This window comes from Heliangelus exortis, chromosome 4, assembly GCF_036169615.1.
Source record: "Heliangelus exortis chromosome 4, bHelExo1.hap1, whole genome shotgun sequence".
NCBI classification, from domain to species: Eukaryota; Metazoa; Chordata; class Aves; order Apodiformes; family Trochilidae; genus Heliangelus; species Heliangelus exortis.
The window spans coordinates 34954878-34976993 of record NC_092425.1 but is presented as its reverse complement, the minus strand read 5'-3'; the positions used below and the strand labels follow the sequence as shown (position 1 = coordinate 34976993).

General features: G+C 43.9%; 1 protein-coding gene across 1 annotated transcript; it reads right to left on the bottom strand.

Moving 5' to 3' along the window:
• Positions 1-681: 681 nt before the first annotated feature.
• LGI2 (leucine rich repeat LGI family member 2) lies at positions 682-20593 on the bottom strand. Its single transcript, XM_071743821.1, has 8 exons — positions 20296-20593; positions 20098-20169; positions 17173-17244; positions 13950-14021; positions 13340-13411; positions 12107-12276; positions 6568-6732; positions 682-4373 (listed from the first exon to the last, which is right to left on the bottom strand). The coding sequence occupies exons 1-8, from the start codon at positions 20529-20531 to the stop codon at positions 3556-3558; spliced, it is 1677 nt and encodes a 558-aa protein (XP_071599922.1). The 5' UTR covers positions 20532-20593; the 3' UTR covers positions 682-3555.
• Positions 20594-22116: the final 1523 nt, after the last annotated feature.

Here is a 22116-nt window from a genome sequence, read left to right as displayed (position 1 = left end):
ATTAGTTACAGAGAATTGCATTGTTTCTGAAGAAAGAAGAGGAAACAAAAAGAATTATACCCTGTGTTTGTGACTAGCAGGAGCAGCGAATGATGCTCAAGGATTTCTTTTTGCTCTTTTGCTCAAGGATTGCTTTAAATAAAATGTACTCACTGTTGATAGATCTATATTTATTTTTGCAATTTCAGAGTAAACGCCAATGAGTCAGTAAAACTGGAAAAAAAGTTATACAGTGAAATTCTTAATATCTAAGGATCATTTTTAGGGCTTGGTTCCGATCCACTCTGCATGTAAGAAGCCCGCTTAAGTACCTTTTGAAAATTACTTTGAAAGCTGGTTTTGTGGTAAGAATAGAAGAAAGGACTGACTTGAGTATCAACCGAGAACTGTAGAAAGAGCTGCGTTACATACTTGCTAACACTAGATGGGGTGTAAGGAAAGAGTGAAGGGGAAAGCCAGGGAAAAGCACAGGAGAATGCGAATGGGAGAGGAAAACCTTGGAGGTCCGAGCCAGCTGAGCACAGAAACTGAATTTAAGGGAGCAGAGCAGGGCTTCCATCACCCTTAAAAAAAGCCAAACCCGTTCATAAATGGAGAAGGACTCTTTTGTCCACCTTGCCTATCTCTCCAGCAGTGGGATCTTCACCACGTGGGTATTTTAGGAGACAGCACACACCACAATTAGTCTCATTAACTGCATTTTATTCATACACTGAAAGAATACATACACGTGTCAGTGGCCTAGACTGCATCAGCTTTACCAAAAAAAGCTCAATGTATATACAGCCTTAAAATGCTCCCACTGTAGCTAGCACGCTGTATTAAAACTATGCTTATATAAACTACAGTTCTTTTCACAGTTGCATTTTAGAATATGTTAAAAATTCCTAGGTGGCACATTCTGTTACCCTTCCCCACTGCCCTGACAGTCTAAGAGTTGCAGTAAATTATGGATATGCATAGTTTACTTATTACTCAAAACAATTTCTATTAGAGAATATAGGTCAGGGAGACAAAACTGTTGCTGCATTTGGAAAGAGAAAGTACTTTTGATGCTTGGTGATTTCTGCTGTTACAAATGCATCCTGCAGCTTTTCCTTGGAAAAACCAGAACAAGGCTCCTTTTGAGACACTGTCTGTTTAAACCTGAGAAAAGTATCACAACCCTTTCTGTGTACCAGCTGAGGCTTTTTTTTCCCCTCTTAGCTGCTTTGACCTCCTGAGCACTAATTCAGCAGAAGAGGTGAGCTGGCTTCCCTGAGCCTCAGACTCCAGGCTGGAGTTCTCCTGGGTTTCTGACCAACCAACAAGGATCCTCAGCAGAAGCAGCAGCCTGCCTGCAGAATTCATTTCTCTCACTTTCTTCTTCTGGTCCCGTGTGGATGAGCTAGGCTCCTGTGGATCACTTTATCCTTTTTATTAAGCCTGTCTCTGCAGAGACCACTTGAATTTATTTCAACATGACAGCCAAGTCTCAAAATCCCCTTGGCTCTCAAAGCAGTCCAATCTCCTGGTATCGGATACAGAAGCCCTTTTCCTCCATCCTCTTGCTTCCTTTCAAGTAAAAAATGCCAAGATTCAATTTCTCTAAAATAGCTTTTAGCTCTTTGACTGATGCTAAGTGAATGGTACTAGCAGTGAGACCTAAAAGAAAATGCTGGCACACTGAGAAATGCCCCTCCTTGGCAGAACATATCTGACTATTTAAATATGCACACTGGACACAAGAGCAATAAAAAATGACTTCCCACAATACAGTTTAAAGAAACATCACTTGCCATCTGTACCCACTTCAAAAAGTAAAACTGGGAACATGGTAAGAAATTGCATTCATTGGCAGAAGGGAATCATCCCTTCATTTTGTCAGATTTGTGAGCTTAATCCTAGGAGAGGTATTGCTAAAACCTGCTACAGAAGGTTGGTTTGATTCTACTGCTTTAGTTGAACCAATGGGACTGGGATTTGGAAGGCAGAATGCAATACTTCACTGGATGGGCTAAGTTGCCAATGTAATTAAAACAAGGATGAGCACCTCTGTAGGAAAAAAAATAATGTCATTTGAAAGCAGAGTAAAATCAGTTAGGTCTCCAACAGTAATAATTTTAATTCATAGCAGCAAGGCAAACATTGGGGAAGACTGTGATAATTCAGGTTACTGATGGGTTATGACTCCTCAAGGGAGTCCTTGTGCATAAATAATCATCTTCTGCAGCACTGTTCACATCTTGGATGTTGGAAAGCCTGTGAGAACATCTCTATTTGTGACAACAGACCATGTTACACATGTTCAGAGCAAAAACGTGAAGCTCACTCAGCACAGCGATGGTGAAATAGCCCTGAGTAGGAAGGAATAAGGGAGAGTTTCCTTTGCTCCACTTACTTTACACAAAGCTTTGCTATTATCCAAGGCAGCAGTGCAGCAGCAAGACAAAACAACCCACTATGCCAAGTGGTATGAAAACATAAAGAAACATATTGTCTGAGTGAACAAACAAGGCCTCTGATTGATACACAAAAGTTAAACCACCACAGGATCTACAGGGATCGTCACAAAGAGCTTGAATTAGGGCAAAATGAGGGGGGGTTTCTGGAATACCTTCCACCAGACATTGGACAGAATTTGTAGTCAATTCATTCACAGCACCAAGGACACCTCTATTATTATGTTATGTTAACTTGTTAAGATCTCACACTCTATAAGTGATGTACCCCTCTTTTCCTGGCTACCCAGTTACTATGGGCTGGCCTATTGGTTAAGCACAATTTGTTGCTGAAATAGTGATTAATGGAAGATAAATGGCACTTATTGATGCTGACTTCTCTTTAATCTACACAATGAATTAAAATGATGGCTCAGTCTTACAATAAACCACAAAGACACATTTTGGAGACAGACCTCAAGAAACCGAAACAAAGTGTATCCTGGAATGTTACTGATCCTCTTCACAGAAACTCTCCTTTATTCCTTCCTATTCAGGGCTATCTCACCATCTCTGTGCTGAGTGAGCTTCATGTTTTTGCTCTGAACATGTGTAACATGGTCTGTTGTCACAAATAGAGATGTTCTCACAGGCTTTCCAACATCCAAGATGTGAACAGTGCTGCAGAAGATGATTATTTATGCACAAGGACTCCCTTGAGGAGTCATAACCCATCAGTAACCCAATTGAATCTGAAATTCATTACTAACATGCTAGTTTAAGAATGAAGACCATTTCTATGTGTAGCACAGCTTAATCTTTGCTTTCTTTATGAGATGTTCAATTCAAGGTAGTCTTCTGGGTCAGATTTAGATCATTCTCTTTGATCTTAACATTAAAGCTAATGCACTGCACTCTCCTCTGAATGACTGCAGCTTGCAAAGTGTCTTTGAAAAAGGATAAAATGGACATGTCATGCAGTAACCAAGTAAATGCAATCCCTGATTAATATGCAGGTTTGAAAAGTTCAGAAAATGTCATCATACTCCATAGGTGCACCCTGTTTTTGAAAAGGTCTTTTTTGTTTTGTTTGTGTATAAATGTCATTCTACATGAATTTCATCCCAGCAGCTTTTCATAAACTCAAGTCAATGATGATATGTTCAAATATTTGAGTGTTTCCTTTAAAACTTGAGGCAAAGAAAAAATCTCTTCGATCGGTTGACACAGCTGTGAAAGACCGTGGTGCTTGCACATAGATTTCTTTAAATAATCTGAAGATTTTCTTTTCACCATCCCACTGGTAAATCTGGGAGAAGGTATAGTCACTTCCCAAGGCTAGGTAGTAGTTGTTCTTGAAGGAGAAAGGCTGCAGTGTCATGGCTCCTCGGGATGGAAGAGCCTGGATCTCCACAAACTGTTTGCTATTCCATTTCATAACTCTGGAGTCACCAATGAATCTCGTGAGCGTGAGGTACAGGTTATCTTGCATCCTGAAACTCTTCACAGCCAAAACATCTTCCATGTTGGGGATTTCACTGTGTGGAACAAACTTTTTGGAAGCTTTGTTCCACTGGAGTATTATGGGAACCTGCGAGCGGCTTGAGAGGATTAAATGTGATTTCCCATCTATATCGAGAAACTCTGCATCAGTGTCCCTGAACCACTCGTGAAGGGATTGGTATGAGTAAAATCCTTTGTTGTTCCACTTGTACACTGTTGACAAACCTGCTTTAGAGCTATCTGCTATGACAAAAAACATTTCACTGTCTATCTCAAAAAGCTCTATATCGTTCGGCTTGGAAATGCGAGATACCTCGATGTCCTGGAATTTGACAAACTTTGTCCAGCTTTCATCATACTTGTAAATGTGTGAGCCACCAAAGAGCTGTGCCACCACCACAAAGACTTGGTCACCAACGAGAATGGCTTTACATCCCACTATGGACTGACCTATTGCCCAAAGGAAAATAAAGCACATGTATTAACACAGTAAAAAGCTCTCTTTAAACAACAGATTATCAAACCACCCCCTCCTTTTTTGGAAATCTGCACCATCTCATAATTTTGTCTTCTGCTACATGCCATTAGAGCTTCTTTTCATGCTTTTTTTCTCCCCAGTAACTGGGAAGATGACTTCAAGTGTTGGAAGTGTCACATCTCTCAAGGTGTGCAAGTATTATGCACACAAAGATGTTAATTCCTTTTCATCGGGAATATTTTTTCTTCCTCTACTTGTTCAAACACATGCCCCCTAATATCCAAAACAATTACTTAAGCCAAATTTTATTATTCCAAAATAACAAGAGTTGTTATCTCATGACTCAGCAGGAATCTGAAATTCTCTTATTCTTGGAACATCTATCTTTCCAGCCTAACTAGAAGAATAAAATGTAGTCTATTTTTCTTGCTCCAAGAGGGCCAGAGCCATATTTTGATACTGTAAATAGAAATATTGATATATCTTGTGGATATATCACCTGACAGCAGGATGAAAAAGATAAATCTAACTGTTGTTTCTGTTCAGTATTCTTAAGGTTATGTTAAAATAGCAATATTAAGGAATATTGCAGTTTCCAGACTAGATCAGATCTGTTTATGGTTTGTTTTGAGAATGTCAGGTCACTATCAAAGAACCACATCAAAAATAACAACCAGACTATTTCTGAAAGCTTTTGGTGGCAGGAGAGTGTGCTCTCTGAAGCACACAGCTTAAGTAGAACTGCAACTGCACAGGTTACCCTCCATGTGCTTGGTCACAGTCACCACAGGAGGCTTGCTCTGGCTCTCTGATGGATCTCTACCCACAGATGTTTCACAGCTGGCCTGGGATGATCCACCAGCCTTGCAGTGTAGGAAGAGGGGGATCCATACCTCCAGAAGGTATCATACCACAGGTGTGGTTGCTTGAGCTGGTCATCCAGGCTCTTTCTGGTCTAATTTAGTCAAAAAGCACTCTGGAAGAGATTTCACCTGGCCTGGGGATGTCTCCTGTTGCAGAGGGCAGCAGTGCCTTTTCTCTGCATCCTGACTGAAAAGGCAGTCTTGTTGTAAAAGCCCAAGCACACACTGTAAAGGGCTAAATTCAAATACTCAAATGCCAAGCATGCAGCCAGTGATGTAGACAGTCAATCCTCCCCATGGAGCACACAGCTGGCTCCTGAGCTCTACAGAACACTTCAGGCTGTGCAAGAGGTTCTTTCAGTGCCTGTGTCCTTTGGGAAAAGTCTCTTGCTCACATTTCAGAGCGAGAAGGCCAAGCTCAGGCCTTCCAGGAACACAGGATGGTTGTTCAAGAAACAAATCTGGGCATTTGCACGGGGTGTGGAGCTAGGACACAAGTCCCCAGCATAACTGTCTCCTAACCACCTAGTTCCCAGGAAAGTGAACTATATCCAGATGAAAGCTGTCTTTAGAAATGACCCAGATTCTCTCTGCTAGCTCTCTTTAGGACATCAACTTTTCCATTTATATCCAGGGGTACATCTTTCCCCCTAATGTACCAAAGCACAATGCAACCTAAAAAAGTGAACTTTTTCATACCCAAAATTTCCTGACAGAGGGGTAGCATCTTACAAACTTTTGTTAGTGATGCAGGCCAGCATGCTAATTCAGCATGTGAATATGAAAGCTTAACAGCACATCTCTTTAGGTGACAACCACGGTTTAAGTATTTCTATGCCATCTTCAGCTGTGAGACATGCTTCCCTGGCCAGCCCACCCCAGAAGCATCCTTCAGACCTATTTATTTCTACACTCAGTACAGCCTTTTTACATTCTATTTTGCAGGCAGCTTGGCAAGAGAAAAGGCTCCTTCAGCTTATACTTCAACTTGCAATGTGATCCAGGCAGTGAGTGCCAAGCTGGGCCATGGAATGATGTTCACACCAAGTGTTGGTGCCTTCAGAACAATTTACAAGATTAGACAAAAAATCCCCACCCTATTTTGTGTGCTACAGTGAGGTTAAATGTGCATGTGTTAACAAGAGGCACTTCTCCCTGAAGTCACTTGTGTCAAAACACACATTTTGATCTGCCAAATTCAACAAAGATTAAGGAAAAAGCCCATCAAGGGTCCCATCTACAGATCTCCTCCTTGTGAAATGCCAACAGCTCATAAATGACTGGAATCCCAGTGTTCATATACCTGTGATATTGTCATAGCTCCTGAAATTCATTTCAATGTGATCCCACTCCAGCACCATGCAGTTCTCCATGCTGGGCTGTGCAATGGCCACGAACACATCATTCTTTGAGTTGAATGTATCCACTGAAACTGACTGGTAGGGCAAAATCTGGTGAACAACAAAATCTAGAAACAGACATTTACAAGAGTTAGAGCACATCCTTCTGGAAACACAGAATAAGTGGTTGCTGATTGTAACTATTTACACTGAAAAATGAGTGAAATACTCTGGATTTTGTATAACACTAGCATGGAAGTGTCAGTGCTCACGTTAGGCATGCAGCAACAGGGGAAAATTGGGGCTTCATAAACTGTCCTTTGGAAATACAATTGCCAAGGAGATCAGGTAGGTAAATAGTGGCAGAAATCAGATTTTCCACCCAAGCTGGCTGGTATCAATTAAATAAGGATATTGAGACAGAAGTCTCTTTCCCCACAGCTGGAAGTTGTTTTCCTGTCAAGTGAAATGGCCTTGCTAGAATCTCTTTCAAGCTGAGAGATAGCAACTTCCAGCTGAAGTCCAATAACTTCTTAAGTCACACAAATTTAATCACTAGCAATTTGTGTTATGCTAAACCAGGCAGAAAGTGAAATGATATCTGAAGTTTGCCTGGGGATAACCCCATTTCAGCTAGTCCACAGACAACATGGTGTAATCAAAGACTCAGTTAACATAACGTTTTATGGGGCACTGTAAAGTAGTTTAGGCATAAAATACAACCAACCTGCAAATTACTATCAGTGGAAAACTTATTCTAGGCACCAAGACTGAGGAGTTGGAACAATCTGCAAAGACATGGGGGTAGGCTGAGGAAGCTGGGGTTGTTTAGCCTGGAGAAAAGGAGACTCAGGGGGGACTTTATCACTCTCTACAGCTACCTAAGGGAGGATGTAGTTGGGTGGGGGTCAGGCAACAAGAGACAGGATGAGAGGACACAGCCTGAAGCTGTGCCAGGGGAGATTTAGGCTGGATATCAGGAAGCACTTCCTCACAGAAAGGGTGATCAGACACTGGAACAAGCTGCCCAGGAAAGTGGTGGAGTCACCATCCCTGGAGGTGTTTAAGGAGGCACTCAGTGCTGTGCTGCAGCTGATGTGGTGGCATTAGGTCATAGACTGGACTTGCTGATCTCAGAGGTCTTTTCCAGCCCCAAGGATTCTGTGATTCTGTGACCAGGGGTGGGGGTGACTCCAAAATTCAAGATTTTGTCTCAAAACCTAAGTGCCTTTGTCTATTTTACTCTAAAATTCACTCTGGACTAAGGCAACACAGAGCCAGGCTGGGGCAGTGTGAGGAGCACTGGGTCTGAAGTCAATCTTTGGCCTGACAGCTGGGCAAGGCCATTACTACAAGCAAAAAAAAAACCCAAAAGTATAGCAGAGCTGACAAAGAAAAGCCAGCACATGAGTCTAGAACATGGCAGAAGGCCTGCACTGAAGTGATGTGTGGCTATAGATATGTAGAAAAGGAAATGCATCTTCCCTTAGGATGGCATTTCCATGGGGAAGCACCCACTGCTCTGCTTCCAGCTCCATTGGTCACCTCCCTTCACCATCCACCACGGAAGGGCCTGAGCATCCAGGGATTTTGGTGACATGGTAATTAAGCCCTCACTCGAGTCCCTCATTTTGGTGCATTATGAAATAATTGTTTTTTAATTAAGAACTCTCTCTCTGCATGCTTGAAAGCCTTGCCCTTGAGGAGTTACACTTCTGGAGATAAAGATAGATGACTACCATTAAACAAACAGAGCAGATTCTACAGCTGTGAAAGAAATTACAGTTTCCATTCTTCGAGGGACTGTTATGAATAGACTTTGGGCTTGATTCATAAATGCTGGTAGGAAAACAAGGAAGTTATCTTCATTCTCACTGGGAAAATAAAAGGACTGGAGAAAACTGACACTGAAGTATGCAGAAAGTAAAAGTAAGTGATAAATGATGAAAGGTAGCTGAGGGTGGAACAATAGCAGATACAGGCGCAGAAAATCAAAATGTTTTTAAAATCCTGAGGGAAAAAAAAAACCCACCAAAAAAATACCACCAAAAAGACAAAAACTGAAAAAAAACCCAAAACAAACCAAAAGCTGAAAGACATCTCTCAAAGTCTGAACAGGTGTGAAATGCTTCCAGGGAATTTGTGAATTAAATCTGTGAATTAGCCTGGGTGCTAAAACCCACTGCTCATCCAGCAATGATTCAGTGTTAACACAGCTATTTTTACTTGTCACTGGATGAGTAAAAATGGGTAAAAAGATCAGTCGTAATCAGTAAAAAGCAATAAATGCTGTTTTTAGCACCAGCTGGAAATACCACTAATGTGGAACAGGGTTTCATAGTAAAGGGATACACATCAGGCTTGCCAAAAATTTAGGTCTTGTGGGCTCAGTTTAGTTTCAGAAGCAGGTCCACATGCCCAGAGCTCACACAGAACATAGAGGGTTGGAGGCGTGGAGCTTCCCAGCACTTTTAAGCTGGATCAGCCTGCAGAGGAGAGGACATGGCCCTCACTTCACCCTTTCCCTGTACCCTGATGGCCACATGGGCTGTCACTCCCTCCCTCTCACCCCCAGGCAGTTTTACTCTGCCTCCAGACAGTGTTTTTAACACTGTCCTCTTCTGTCTGGGGGCTGGGGTGGTCCCCTCATCCTCCAGCCACCCACCCACCCTGCCCTGCTCCTTTGGCTGCTGAACTGGAGAGATCCATCATGGGTGAGGGGCCCAGCACTTGTGTTTTTAGGCTGATTTGCCTCCTGGCAGCCCTTGCTCTGGCTGGTGCCAGCACAGAGGAGCACCAGTGCTGGTGGAGCAGAGCATGGGGAACACTGAAGACACTCAGGAGAAAGGGGAGCAGTGATCTGTTTGGGCAGCAGCTCCTAAACTGCATCCTGCAACTTGGTCCCTCTCATGTGTTTTTTTTTCCTGCAGTGGAGACTTAAACCTGGGACCTGAGGGTGCTATGAGGAAGCATCAGCCATCCCTTCCTGTCTCCCACAGCTGTGGCACAGGGCATCTCCAGCACAGGAGAAAGTATGGAGCAAGCAACCCTTAATTTGCAAACTACCTTCCTTCCAGACAGTGGGGAAAGAGAGGACCACCTCCAGAACAGAGTCCCATCTAGGTCAAGAGAGGGGAAACCAAGCTTCCTAGGCTCAGTGAGATGATCCCTGCCTGCAGCTCTGGCCAAAGATAACAAAGATGCTATCACAGAGAGTTAAAAGTGCAGATCAATGACCCTGTGTATTGCTTTCTCTGTGAAGAAGCCAAAGAACCTTTTTGTTCATTGGCTTTTTTGTTTTTGTTGTTGTTTTGTTTTGGTTGGGTTTTTTGGGGGTTGTTTTTTTTCCAAATTTGGCAGCACCTCTTTCCATGTCTCCTCCTGTTACCACTGGAGCAGTTTGGCAGATGCATGTTTTACCAAGCAAACTGCAGTGTTACCACATCCTACACCCAGTCATGCTCAACACAGAGAACCAGAGACTAGCAATGATGGAAGGGCTAAGCACAACTTGCAAAAGACAGAAATATGAAACTAGATGGGTTGGATCTAGAGGATCTTCAAGGTCCCTTCCAACTCAAACCATTCTGTGATACCAAAGACTAACATCAGTGAAAGAGGTTTGCAGGGCACTGCCTGCAAACCAGTGGGAAAGGAGAATACACCTACAGGATATGCTGCTTTCCTTTAGAATATGGTACAAAGCAGAGCCTGTGACTAATTAGTCTTCAAGGAATTAATATGGGCATCCTTAAACTCCCTTTTAATCTGGGGGAGGCAATGACAGGGAAGGAAAGATGACCTGTGGCCTGACGCCACAGACACCAAGGCCACCAGAGAGTTACAGCTTGAAGCTCAGTGCAGGGGTCATGATGCTGTCTCAAGGGTGATCCATTCCTGAAGATTTAAATTTCCATTCTACTTATCTCTGGTTTGTTCTTATGGGGCATTTCTGCATACAGTCTGCCCTTCTCAGACACTTTGTAAGGATGCCAGAGCTCCAGATCTGTACCCTTCACCTTCCCTAAGCACTGGAGCTGTTGCCTGCCCCCAGGCCAGGGAGGTAAGGCACACAGCCTTCTCTCACCACAAGCAAAGAATTACTGTTTTGGAAATGTCCTTAACTATCTGAAGAGTGTACTAAAGGTATATGCTGTGCTGCAAGAGCACTTCTCTGATGGCATCTGAACAAATACTCAGCTTGTACCTTGTAACTCCTTAGCTCCCCAGCAACAGGAAATTAGATTTATGCTTGGTGTAATTTCTCTTTCAGCTGACAAAGGGACTAATTGTGAGGGTGAATTTTGCCTGTAGCAACTTTATAGGTAGCTTTCCAGATACCCAGAGATGACAGAGGGCAGAGAGGTCAGTATGGGTCTGAGGACCAGGCAGGCAACTGTCCCCACACACAGTTAGTGCTGGGCAATTGCTTGCATCAGATTGAGATGAAATGAAGCTTGCTTTTACTTTGTACTTTTGCACCTCTGTGGATTTGCAGACACAGGAATATAACTTTGATACCATTCTAAGCTACACTGCTCTCCTGCTTTTGACATCCTTTCATGTAGCAGATTATCATGCTTTACCTCTGCTGCTCTTCTGACATATTTTTGAATTCCGAGTTCATTCCCTTTTCCCTTACATCTTGCCCTTGGATTACCTTTCATACCCTGTCCTGAAACTTTATTTTACATTCTTATTAATCAGCTTTTCTACTGTCTTTTAATAATAATGACTGACTTCATGACAGATGAGAACTTAAACACCTCTGGTATTACCATATAGGAAAAAGGCAGAGTTTCATCACATCCATGAAAGATGAAAAAAAATACTCACAGCTGATATTCTCAGTTATATGATGTGACTACATTTAAAGGTAGGTAACTGCAGCTGTTGGGTCATAAAATATAAACATAACCACATGCAAGATTCTCTGCACTTCCTTCAGCATGCTTTATATTACCTAAAATAAAAATCAAGATTCTAAACAACAGCAGTCAGAATATTATTGGACATTTCTCTCCAACTAAATGGAGTCCCATGAACTGCTGGCAGTATTGCTGCCACATTTGATGCTATTAAATTGTGGCCAATTGAATAAACATAACAGATATGGCCACATCATTTTAAGTTCTTTTCATTGCTTTCTGTGAAACACAGATTTTTGGGAAGCTCATCTGCCATAAGTATATGGCCTTATTTCAGGTAATAGAAAGCATTCTATGATGAAAATTAAGTCACAAAGTGAGTCATAATCAAGTCTTTTGGCATATGAATAGTCAGAGCTCTTCTCCCATTATCCCTTAATTCAAATAAAAACTCAGCACTTACTTTGGCTTCAAAATGTAATTTTCCCATCTTATGTTTGCTCTAGTACTCAGAAGTGCTTTGTATGTAACCCTTTCCTCCCCCCAGGTCATGCTCACAGAAGTGAAAGGGTTCAAGCTGAACTTCTGATACTTAACTATTTGTAGTGTGCTTAGAAATATACATTCTGAATACCTGTAGTGGTGCATTCATAATCAAAACTTGTCACATCATTTAACTTCTTATCCTGATATTCTGCTGGACCAATACACAGGACATCAGAAACAGTGGAATTTGTCATCTTTAACCACAAAAACAACCACTTGGCTTTGCAGTCACACTCAAATTTATTTCCCCTTAAATCTCTAAAAAAACACACAGAAATAAACATATTTGAAAAGGTTGATAGCAATGTGAATATTACAGAACTGTTATCACCTTGACATGCTGAATTTTAAAATATGAATTGTTTTTGAATTGAGAAGAGGGAAGAATCTTTATTTGGACTCTCTTACTGTGGACTCTCCTTCACTCAGTGTTGTCCTTGGAAAAACTGTTTTGATCTAGGAAATATGCTCACATATAATCATGGTAATAAAGCACTGTGATTCATGTACAAAGTCACTCATGTTTATAAGTTTTCAAAGGATTAGGACCCAATAAATCCTGACAGTCTGGTGGTCTGCTACAAGCCTCTATCCCACCATCTACTGCCAACACAAAAAAAATCCCATTTCTTAACTGAACTACTCCAGTACAGCTGGCCTTGCTGGTATCATTTCTGTGTTACATTACAGTATGGATGTAAGGCTTGTACTTTTAGAGCTGCTGCCAACATGGAGTCAATTTAACCTCCCCCTATTAATGTACATGCAGTGTCAACAGTGTACCTGTTCTTCAATCCCTTGCCAATTTTTGTGGCTTACATTTATATTGTTTGGCAAAGCCAAGACAAAAATAGGGGAAGCTGACTAGCAGCTCATTTATACTAGAAAACACTGGCAGTAAATCAGAAATGTGCTACGACTGTACAAAAACAAGAAAAAAGCATTTTTTTTATAAATTAATGCCTTTTGCTAAAATAATTTCAGGGAATACATGCAACATTAGCAGGAAAATGTTTAGGAGAAATAATAGTTCTAAAATTGTTTCCCTTTCCCTCAAAAAATAATTTATATGAAACATCAGAGAGATACAATAATGCAAGCTACATGCAGCATCACGAGAAGCAATCATTATCTGAGAAATAGCATGTATTTTAGAGCAGTCTACCAAGTAAACAATTCTAAAATGAGGAAAACTAGAACAAGAAAATGCACATTTATTTTCTGTGCTGATGTCAGATACGGCACCACACAAACTCAAAACGTAAAACTCAGGGAGTAGTGGCAAGAGCAGGGAGTCAATGGAAAGATTCTCATTACTTACAGTTCAATTAAAGAATCTAAATCACTGAAGACATCCCTTGGCAGAGCTTTGAGATGGTTATTGGCCAAAGAACTAGAAAAGAAAGTTAGAGTACAGTATCATTGCTATCTCTTATCTATCTTACTCTTGCAAAGTCTGAGCTCACTTACAGGTTGTTAATTATCTGGTACTATGCAGCCACTGGTGTTATTAATAGTTATGAGGAACTGGCACATTTTAATTATTCTAAATCAAGAACAAAGATTGCTTGAAGCTGACGTAAAAGTAAAACACAAAAGGCTTTTTTTTTATTGCTCAGGTGCAAATGTAACACACAGAACAATCACTGAGCATGCCAAGAAGAAACATGAGGACACAGTGTGATGCTGGTCCTGGTGATGCACCCATGGGTTACAGCTGTGTGTGCAGGCAGCACAATGTGTCACAGTGCTGCCTGAGCAGGGATTTTTTTAAGGCCTATTTTAAATTTGTAGAAGGCATGTTCTTGACAGCAGGAGGAAGCTGATGAACAAAGGGGAATGGAGGTTTTCTCTGTAGCAGGAAAACCAGTGGTCTCCCAGAAGTGTTTTGTTCAGGTACAAATTACTCTACTGAGTGTTAAATAACTTACAGGTGAGTCAGGTCTCGAAGGCCACGAAATGCATTTCTTGAAATGGTTTCAATTTTGTTTCCTTCAATGAATCTAAATTGAAAAATCAAGAAAAGAAAAGGAAGTATTATTAAATTCTTTCACTAACACTTTAACATTATTATTTGCATCACCAGTGCTTTAAGCTATGGCCTCCAAATTCAGCAGGTTCCTGGACAGCCCCTTCAAACTTAATGGCAGAGAAGTCTCAGTGGATTTGCTCATATTCCCTCTTCTCCTTTCCTCAGGTGGACTGCAGGGAAGGATGCAGGTACCAGGCTGCATGAGAGAGACATGACACAAACATCCACCAGAAGGGAAACAAAATGAACAAGCAAAAAAAATTCTTCTGTCAATTAATCCTCTTGGGATGTGTTGTGTGAGGCAGAAGACCTGCAGAGAAGAGGCTTCCCAGATGGACTTCAGAAGCTGAAGCCCTATTTTCCTTCTCACAAATCCCCTACATTTTAAATCCCTGGGGATTTTAAATGCAGCCCTGGCTGCAGAATGATGCTCGGGCGGGGAGGGAGCTGCTTTGGCTGCATGCACAGTGCCACCTCGGCTCCCACAGAGCACTGACCTGAACTGCAGACACCCGAGGTCTGCAGAAATGCTGAGATCTCTGCTTTCTTTTCCTTCCTGCTGCCGCAGCTCTGCTCTCTCCAGCCAGGACATCACCTCTGCAGGGGGCCTGGCTGCACACGAGCCACGGCCCTGTGAAGACTGACAGGAACATATCGATTCCAGGGGTATGCTGCTCATCCTGACCCCACGTCAGCAGTAAAAGGAAGAGCTGATATTTAAGCATCTTTACCCCTGAGGATGCATCCCTAAATACACCATCAGCCCTGCCAGCTGGCCATCAAGATATCACAAGATACAGCTGTATCAGGGTGAAGACAACTGCATGCTGACTTCGTGGAAGGTTTTATGAGATGGCAGTGTCTCCCTCCTACACATCAGTGTTTGCCTTCCAGAGAAAGAGGGGGGAAATGCTGTGAGCCAAGGGCTCTTCTCAAGAGTTAGAAGGGGGATGCAGGAGATGACAAGTGCTCTGGGTTCTGCAGTTTAGATGTAGCCAAAATCCCTCACGAAGTGCCCATCACCCTGACTGCATGCAAAGGGTGTGGATGAAAAAGTCTACATGGAAAGTGTCAGAAGAGGGTCAGCTGCTACCAGGCTGCCTGGCAACATGAATTCAATCCACAGAGCTGGGAGCCAGAATGCCTCCTGACACCCTCACCAGCACCTGGCATCCCTGCACAGTGCCAGCTCACTGGGCCATGAAAATAAACACAGCTTCACTGCACACACTGCAGCAAGATGATGCAAATTTGGGCCAGGACTTAGTAATTTGCAGGATTCCTGAGTCACCAGACCTGGCCTTGAAGGGATACTACCCTGAGAATGCCACCCTCTTGGCCAGGAAAGCTCCCATCTTTATCAGACCTGTTTTATTTAGGCTCTGTACATGGAGACAGCATAAGGGTCCATTGAATGACATTTGCTGTGCTGCAAATGCAGTGGGGCAGAGCTGCAGATATATACATATATATATATGTGGGTATATATCCATATATATCTGCCATGGGTGCTGCCCAGCTGCTCCTTGTCCAGAGTTCCTTTTTTTCACAAAGAAGCTTGTTATTATTCTTGATTGTCAGTGAGGTTTTCTTATTCTCTGTAAGGTCTGATCACTGGTAACTGAGAGACATAAGCTACTGAAGCTGGGATGGTGTTTGACATGGCCAAAAAAGACCTCTAGAGAAAGGCAGCTGGCACTTGGTTCCTCAAAGGTGGAGATGCAATTTGCTGGGAAGACCTCTGTGGACTTGCATGGAGGACAACCAAGACCACTTGTTCAGCTGCTGCTAAAGAAATTTGAAACTGCAAGGCTTTACCAGTCTTCATTGCTTTCTCTGGCTTGCAGCTGGCAAAAGGGGACAGAGATTTCCTCCTTAACCAGCTGAGGAGGGGCAGGACTCGTTTCTGTCAGAGGGGTCTGACTGTAGTAGCCTATGCAACCTCTAGGACTGCAGATATTGCTGGGACAAGCTCATCAGCACTTGAAAGCAAATCATTAATGGAACAACATTAAAACGTTTTTCTTCTTTTTTACAAACATATTGCAAATTATTTTTCTTACTGCAGATACACAGAAAAGAGAATGACTATGTCACTTGATACCTCTGAAAAATCCAGATGTAGGTGAGTCATGGATTTTAGCATATACTATTTACAGTTATCCTGTTTCCTGGCTGCTCCACATCTATCAGACTACTAATCCAGAATATCTTCCATGTAGATACCTATTTGTTTGCAAGACTTTAGCAAAAGTCAGTTTTGTGAGCATTGATCTTCCTTTAGATACAGACAAAAATGTTTTCCACAGTTACCTTTTGGCACAAGAAGGTGAGCAGAAGGAGGAATTTTTTTGAGATCATATTCAGAGTTTCAAACATACCAGCTCATGTCCAGTAACACAGCCTCTTGGAGTATGGAGTGAGGACAACCTTGTATCAGGGCTAATACTTTTTTTAAAAGAAAAAAAGAATGACCCAAAAAAAACCCCAACAACAACAACAACCAAAAAAAATAGGAAATGCAGATAATGTCAAAATCAACCAAGTGAACTAAGTAGACAAGGAAAGTTAAAAAAATAATAATTACAATAATATATAGTATATGAAGTATATATTTATAATTATTTGTAATACAATAATAAATGCCACAGGTATTAAATGGGATATCAGAAAAAAAAGATGAAGTTGGAGAAGAAAACTGGGGGAAGAGAGCCAGCCTGTTAATCGGGGCTGTTCTGGGCAGTATGGATACTCCACAACTCCTCCCTCAGGCTGTCAGCAGGCCAGAAAAGACTTCCTCACCTCTTTCCTGAGGGTCAAAGCCCTTCTACAGTGATGGCACTGTCCTGGAAAGCCAGGACAAGCTCTTGCTAAGGAAGGCTTTTTTGGTGTACTCTAATTGCATAGACACACCTTGCATTTGTGGCATATTTTAAAAATCCACCTGAAAAATGGCAAGTCACTGCAGAGAACATTTGCACAGTAATGTAACATAAATCCTCCATCTCTCCTGCTAGTGGGAATCACAGTGAAGACTAAGACTCCACAGCAGGAGTCTTGCCAACTTATCAAAACATCTTGATTTATTAAGGACAAGGGAAGACATAAAACACCAAACTTACAGATATTCTAGATGAAAGAGACCAGCAAAGGCATCATCTCGTATAACAGTGAAGGAGTTGGAGTTCAGCAAGCTGAAAAATGGAGAGCAGGCATTAGGAAAGCACATTAAAACTTGACACACAGGATGATGCCCATTGTGTTTATTGCCCATGACCAAACTAATCTTACTGACTCGAGCCCATATTGCCCCATCAATGCAGCACACATAAAATATTGTGGAATGGTCTATAAAAAAAAAAAAATCAAAGGCATAATGTGATGCTATTTAATGTCCTCTGCTCCCCAGGAAAAACACTCACTGTGCCATTCACCTTGGTTAAATACAACCTGGCACTCGACTCTCCAGTGCCCTGAGCAGGACAAGCTGTCTTCAGAGGGGCAGGGTCTGCTGAGTGTGGACCCCAGCTGCCCTTCCAGCACACTTCCAGCCACACTGACAATTCCCAAGAGACCATCTCAGCACCACTCCTGAGCTCTTCAGCACCAGCTCTCATTTCTGCAGCTGCAGTGGGTCAATGCTCACTCACTCTCTGCTCCCAGAGGGATGCTCTAAGCCTGACCTGCAGATGGGCTACAGCTCATGGCACAGGAGGACAGCACACAGTTCATGCAGCCAGTTTGTCAGCTGAAAACACAGGCATCCCCAAGCCACCAGAGACAGACAAATCTGCTGCCCTTGCAAAGCAAAGCCCTGTGTTTACAGGCAGTGAAGAAAAACAGGGGTGCTGCTTGCTCCTTGCCCTCCCACATGAACTTCAGGGACAAAAAAATGTTAGAGCTGCACCAGAGCAGCTGTCACCTGAGCCAGGACAAAGCAGTCAAGGATGCTATGGAAAGGCTTTGCCAGCAAAGTTCCCTCTTTGCTGTACCAAAGTACAAGCAGACGATTGCCAGCATTGATGCTCAAAGGCACAGAGAGCAATCTCCTTTTAAGAAAATAGCAAAACTTCTTGTTTGGTCTGAAAATCAAACACTACTCAAACTAAATTCTGGAAATTCTTTGAATTTTCTTCTGCAAATGAGTGAGTCTTTACTACTTGCTTTCTTAGAGTAACTTATTAATCCTCTTTTTGTACGGTTTTAGGCATTATTCTAAAATTAATTTAAAAGGCTAATGAGCATGAAATGCAACCTTTCCCTGTGATCCTGGGTTATGTCAATACTAGATAAATGCTCCCTAAATTATTCCTAAGAAACCCTACAAAGATGAAGACCACCATCAAAAATAAAATCCTTGCATTACTATTTTACCATGGTTATTGCCATGGAAAACATAGTCCTGAGTACCCAAGTGCTCAATTATGCATGTATCTCTTATCATTTAATTGTCCTTCTTTTCTCATGTTGGAAGGGACAAGTCCTAGATCACATTAACCAATTTGTCAGGACCCAGGGTGGTGGCAGTGGTAACAAGCCCCTCTTGTTCTCACATCTCATCTACCAAATAAAGCGACATATTCAGCTTCTCACTTTCTCAACAACTGACCCCTGCCCCATAACACCCCACACCCCAACATCTCCTGGAAATCTGTCACAGCTAAGGAAAAGGGACAACCTTCGTCTGCTCTTCTTCCCTCCTTCTAGTGCTGCTATCCAAAGCAAGCAAGCTTCTTCCCACCTCTAGTTTTCCACCCATGGTTTCTCTCAAACCACCCCGTGGATCCAACCCTTTCCCTACCAGCTGGCACAGGTCTCCTGTTAGGCCCCAGTTAACCACTGGGCAGAGTCCCACTGCCCACTGCTCTGTGCTGGCTGGCCCCTAAGCCCTACAAAAACTTGGGTGTGGGACCAGTGCCACACTAAAGAAAGTGAGAGCCTCTACCACTTCCTTTGACCACTTCTCCCCAGACTGTTCCACAGGGTGCCAGTCCCCCTAAACACTGAGACAAGCCTTTGAGGTTGGGGTGTCCAAGGAGATGAGGCTTGCCATCACACGACCAATGCTTTTAGGGATTCTACCTTGCTAAAACCAATTTTAATATCCAGCTCTGTGGCAAGTGCTTAGCCCGGCTTGCCTTGCATCTTCTCGCTGGATTTTTCATTGCAGTGTGCCTGTGCTTTGCTTTGGGGGCAACCCCATCCTTACAGGGGGTGGCATGGAGGGTTACAGGGCTAGCCAGGGCACGGGCTTCTCTGCAGACTCCCAAGTATCCAGGCTCCCCAGGGGAACTGTCCTGCATGCCATAGCACTCTGCCTCCCAGGACAGCTCCATTAAAGCAAGTTTGGGTAAGCCACATCTGACTGCCACACAGGCACAATCCAGTGATTTCCCTGAGGTCAGGAAGGACACAGAGTGCTGGGAGCTGGACTGCTGTCCCGTGGGACAGAGGAACATTTTGCCTGTAGGTCCATCATGTCAGAAGGCATCGGAGGGGCCACCCTCCAAGCAGGATGCTGAAGGACACAGTCATGCTGCAGACACCACATGCAGAGGCTTTCCCCAGAGGTGTGTCCTGGCAGCCTCTGCTCACACCCCATCACACCCTCAACATCCCAAAGCCGATGCCAGACTCACGGGCACGAAGTGACTCCAGAGAAAAAACTGGAGTCTTTAACTAAACTCATTAAAGCTCGTTTTTGTTTTTGTTTTTTTCTGCTTTTTTGTTTGTTGGTTTTTCTTTTTTTTTTTTTTTTTTTCCTTTTTTTTTTGTTTTTTATTTTATAGGAACTTAGGGCATCGGAAAACATTTCGTTCTCCTTTAGTAACTAATGCACTTTCTCCGAAGTGGTTCCTGAGAGGGAAGCGCATCCCTCTGTTACGAAACAGCCGCTCTACCAGCGGGGCGGCAGAAGCTGGGGATTTACCCCTTACCTCCCTTCCTCCAAAGGCACCCGAAACTCTCTTTAGGAGGAACGAGCGAAGTGCTGTTTGGCTTTTTCTTTTTTTCTTTTTTTTCTTTTTTTTTTTGAGTGCCATACTCACAGCAGCTGCAGGGAGGGCAGGTGAGAAAACATCCTGTCCTTCACTTCGGAGAAGGTCCCGTTTACCAGGCTCCTGCAAAAAGAGAAGCCACCCGTCAAACGGGACTGCCCCGCATCATTCCCCACTCCTCCTCCTCCTCCTCCCTCTCCTTCCCGATGCATTCCACCCTCCTCCCTTTCACTCCACCCCGGCACTCACAAGGAGCCCAGTCCGGCGGGCAGGCTGCGCGGTGCCCCCGCCGCCCCCACACACAGCGCCGACTCCCGCCAGCAGCTGCAGGGCGGCCCGCAGCGCGGAGGCCTGCGCGGAGCGGCGGGGACCGGCGGCGGCAGCAGCAGCAGTAGCAGCAGCAGCGGCGGCAGCAGCAGCGGCAGCACCATGGAGGCGGCGGCGGCGGCTCTGGAATGATACAACAGCCGCAGCGGGCCCGCCATGCCGCCGCCGCCGCCGCTCCCGCTCCCGCTGACCGCCGGACTCTCCCCGCCGCCTATCCCAGCCCTGACATCAGCACCGCGGCACCGCCCAGGAGAGGGGCCGGGCCCGGAGGGGGGGGAACGGGCGGGCGGGGGAGTCCCGGCGGAGCTGGGCGGGAGGTGTGAGGTGATGGCCCGCGGTGGCGGCGGGAAGGGGTTGGTGGCTTCATCCGGTACGGCCAGAGGAGGTCAAGGGAGGCGGCGGTTCCACAACACGGGTCTTGTGAGGAGCGGCTGAGGGACATGGGGGTGTTTGGTCTGGAGAGGAGGCTTTGGAATGGGCTGCCCAGGGAGGTGATGGGCGCTCCGTCCCCGGAGGTGTTCAAAAAGAGACTGGATGTGGCACTCAGTGCCATGATCTGGGAATTACAGTGGCAGTGGATCAAGGGTTGGACTTGATGATCCCAGGGGTCCTGTCCAACCCGGCTGATTCTGTGATGCTGAGGGTGAGGGGGGAGCTGATGTCTCTCTTCAGATACCTGAAAGGAGGTTGTAGTGAGGTGAGGGTTGGTGCCTTCTTCCACGTAACAAGCGATAAAACAAGAGGAAGGGGCCAGGGGAGGTTTAGATTGGATACTGGGAGAAATTTCTTCACCAAAAAGGTTTGAACAGGCTGCCCAGGGAAGTGGTGGAGTCCCCATCTCCGTAAAGACAAATTGAAAAGACACAGGTGTGGTGCTTAGGGATGTGGTTTAAGGGGTGGACTTGGCAGTGCTGAGTTAACAGTTAACAGTTGGACTTTTCCAACCAAAGCAATCCAGTGTTTCTAAGATTCTTCTGAAATCAGGGCCCGTTGTCATAGGACAAGGAGTAATGGGTTTAAACTAAAAGAGGGTAGCTTTAGATACAAGTGAGAAAATTTTTTGCAGCGAAGGGAGTGAAATACAAGAGTAGGCTGCCCAAAGAGGTGGGAGATGCCTCATACCTGGAAACATTCAAGGTCAGGTTGGACTGGGACTCTGAGCAACCTGATCTGGGTGAAGATGTTCCTGTTCATTGCAGGGGGATTGGGCTAGATGAGCCTTAAAGGTCCCATCCAACCCAAACCATTCAATGATTTTGTAAGAACCGTGTATAAAACTGCATTCAGAGTGTTCCAGTTTGATTGGGGTACCTCATGCACATGAATAAAAGCATTATTTTTGTAATTCTGTACTCTGTGTCCTAGTCTCTCCTTGGTTGCCACAGGCTAGTTGTGGATTTTTTGGTGACAATTTCCACTGCTGCAACGGGTGTCTGCTGCCTCTCATCATTTACTGTGCAGCTCCAGCATAGCCTCCAGTTGGGTAGTTGAAGAGAGTAGTGAGTCTTCCTCATGCTAAACAGACCCAGGTCTCGCCATCTCCACCTATACATATTCCCTCCGTCAGGTTAAAATTCAGAAAGCATGAACAACACCTGAATTAGTGGGTTAATTCCTTTTTTTTGTCTGATTATGTAGGAACAAGACAGAGAAATTATTGCAGGCCAGCGTTATTCCCAGTTTGCTTTGCACAGTTTTATCTTTTCAGTGATTTTAATGATTCATGTAATACACCTCTTTGCG

What these genes read in the sequence shown, in the direction of transcription:
- LGI2 (XM_071743821.1), bottom strand. Translation starts at nt 20,531, where the DNA reads ATGGCGGGCCCGCTGCGGCTGTTGTATCATTCCAGAGCCGCCGCCGCC. An exon ending in CCCGCCGGACTGGGCTCCTT is followed by an intron (nt 20,170 to 20,295) that starts GTGAGTGCCGGG and finishes CTCTTTTTGCAG; the next exon opens with GAGCCTGGTAAACGGGACCT. An exon ending in TTATGAATGCACCACTACAG is followed by an intron (nt 6,733 to 12,106) that starts GTATTCAGAATG and finishes GTCTGTTTCTAG; the next exon opens with ATTTTGTTGTTCACCAGATT.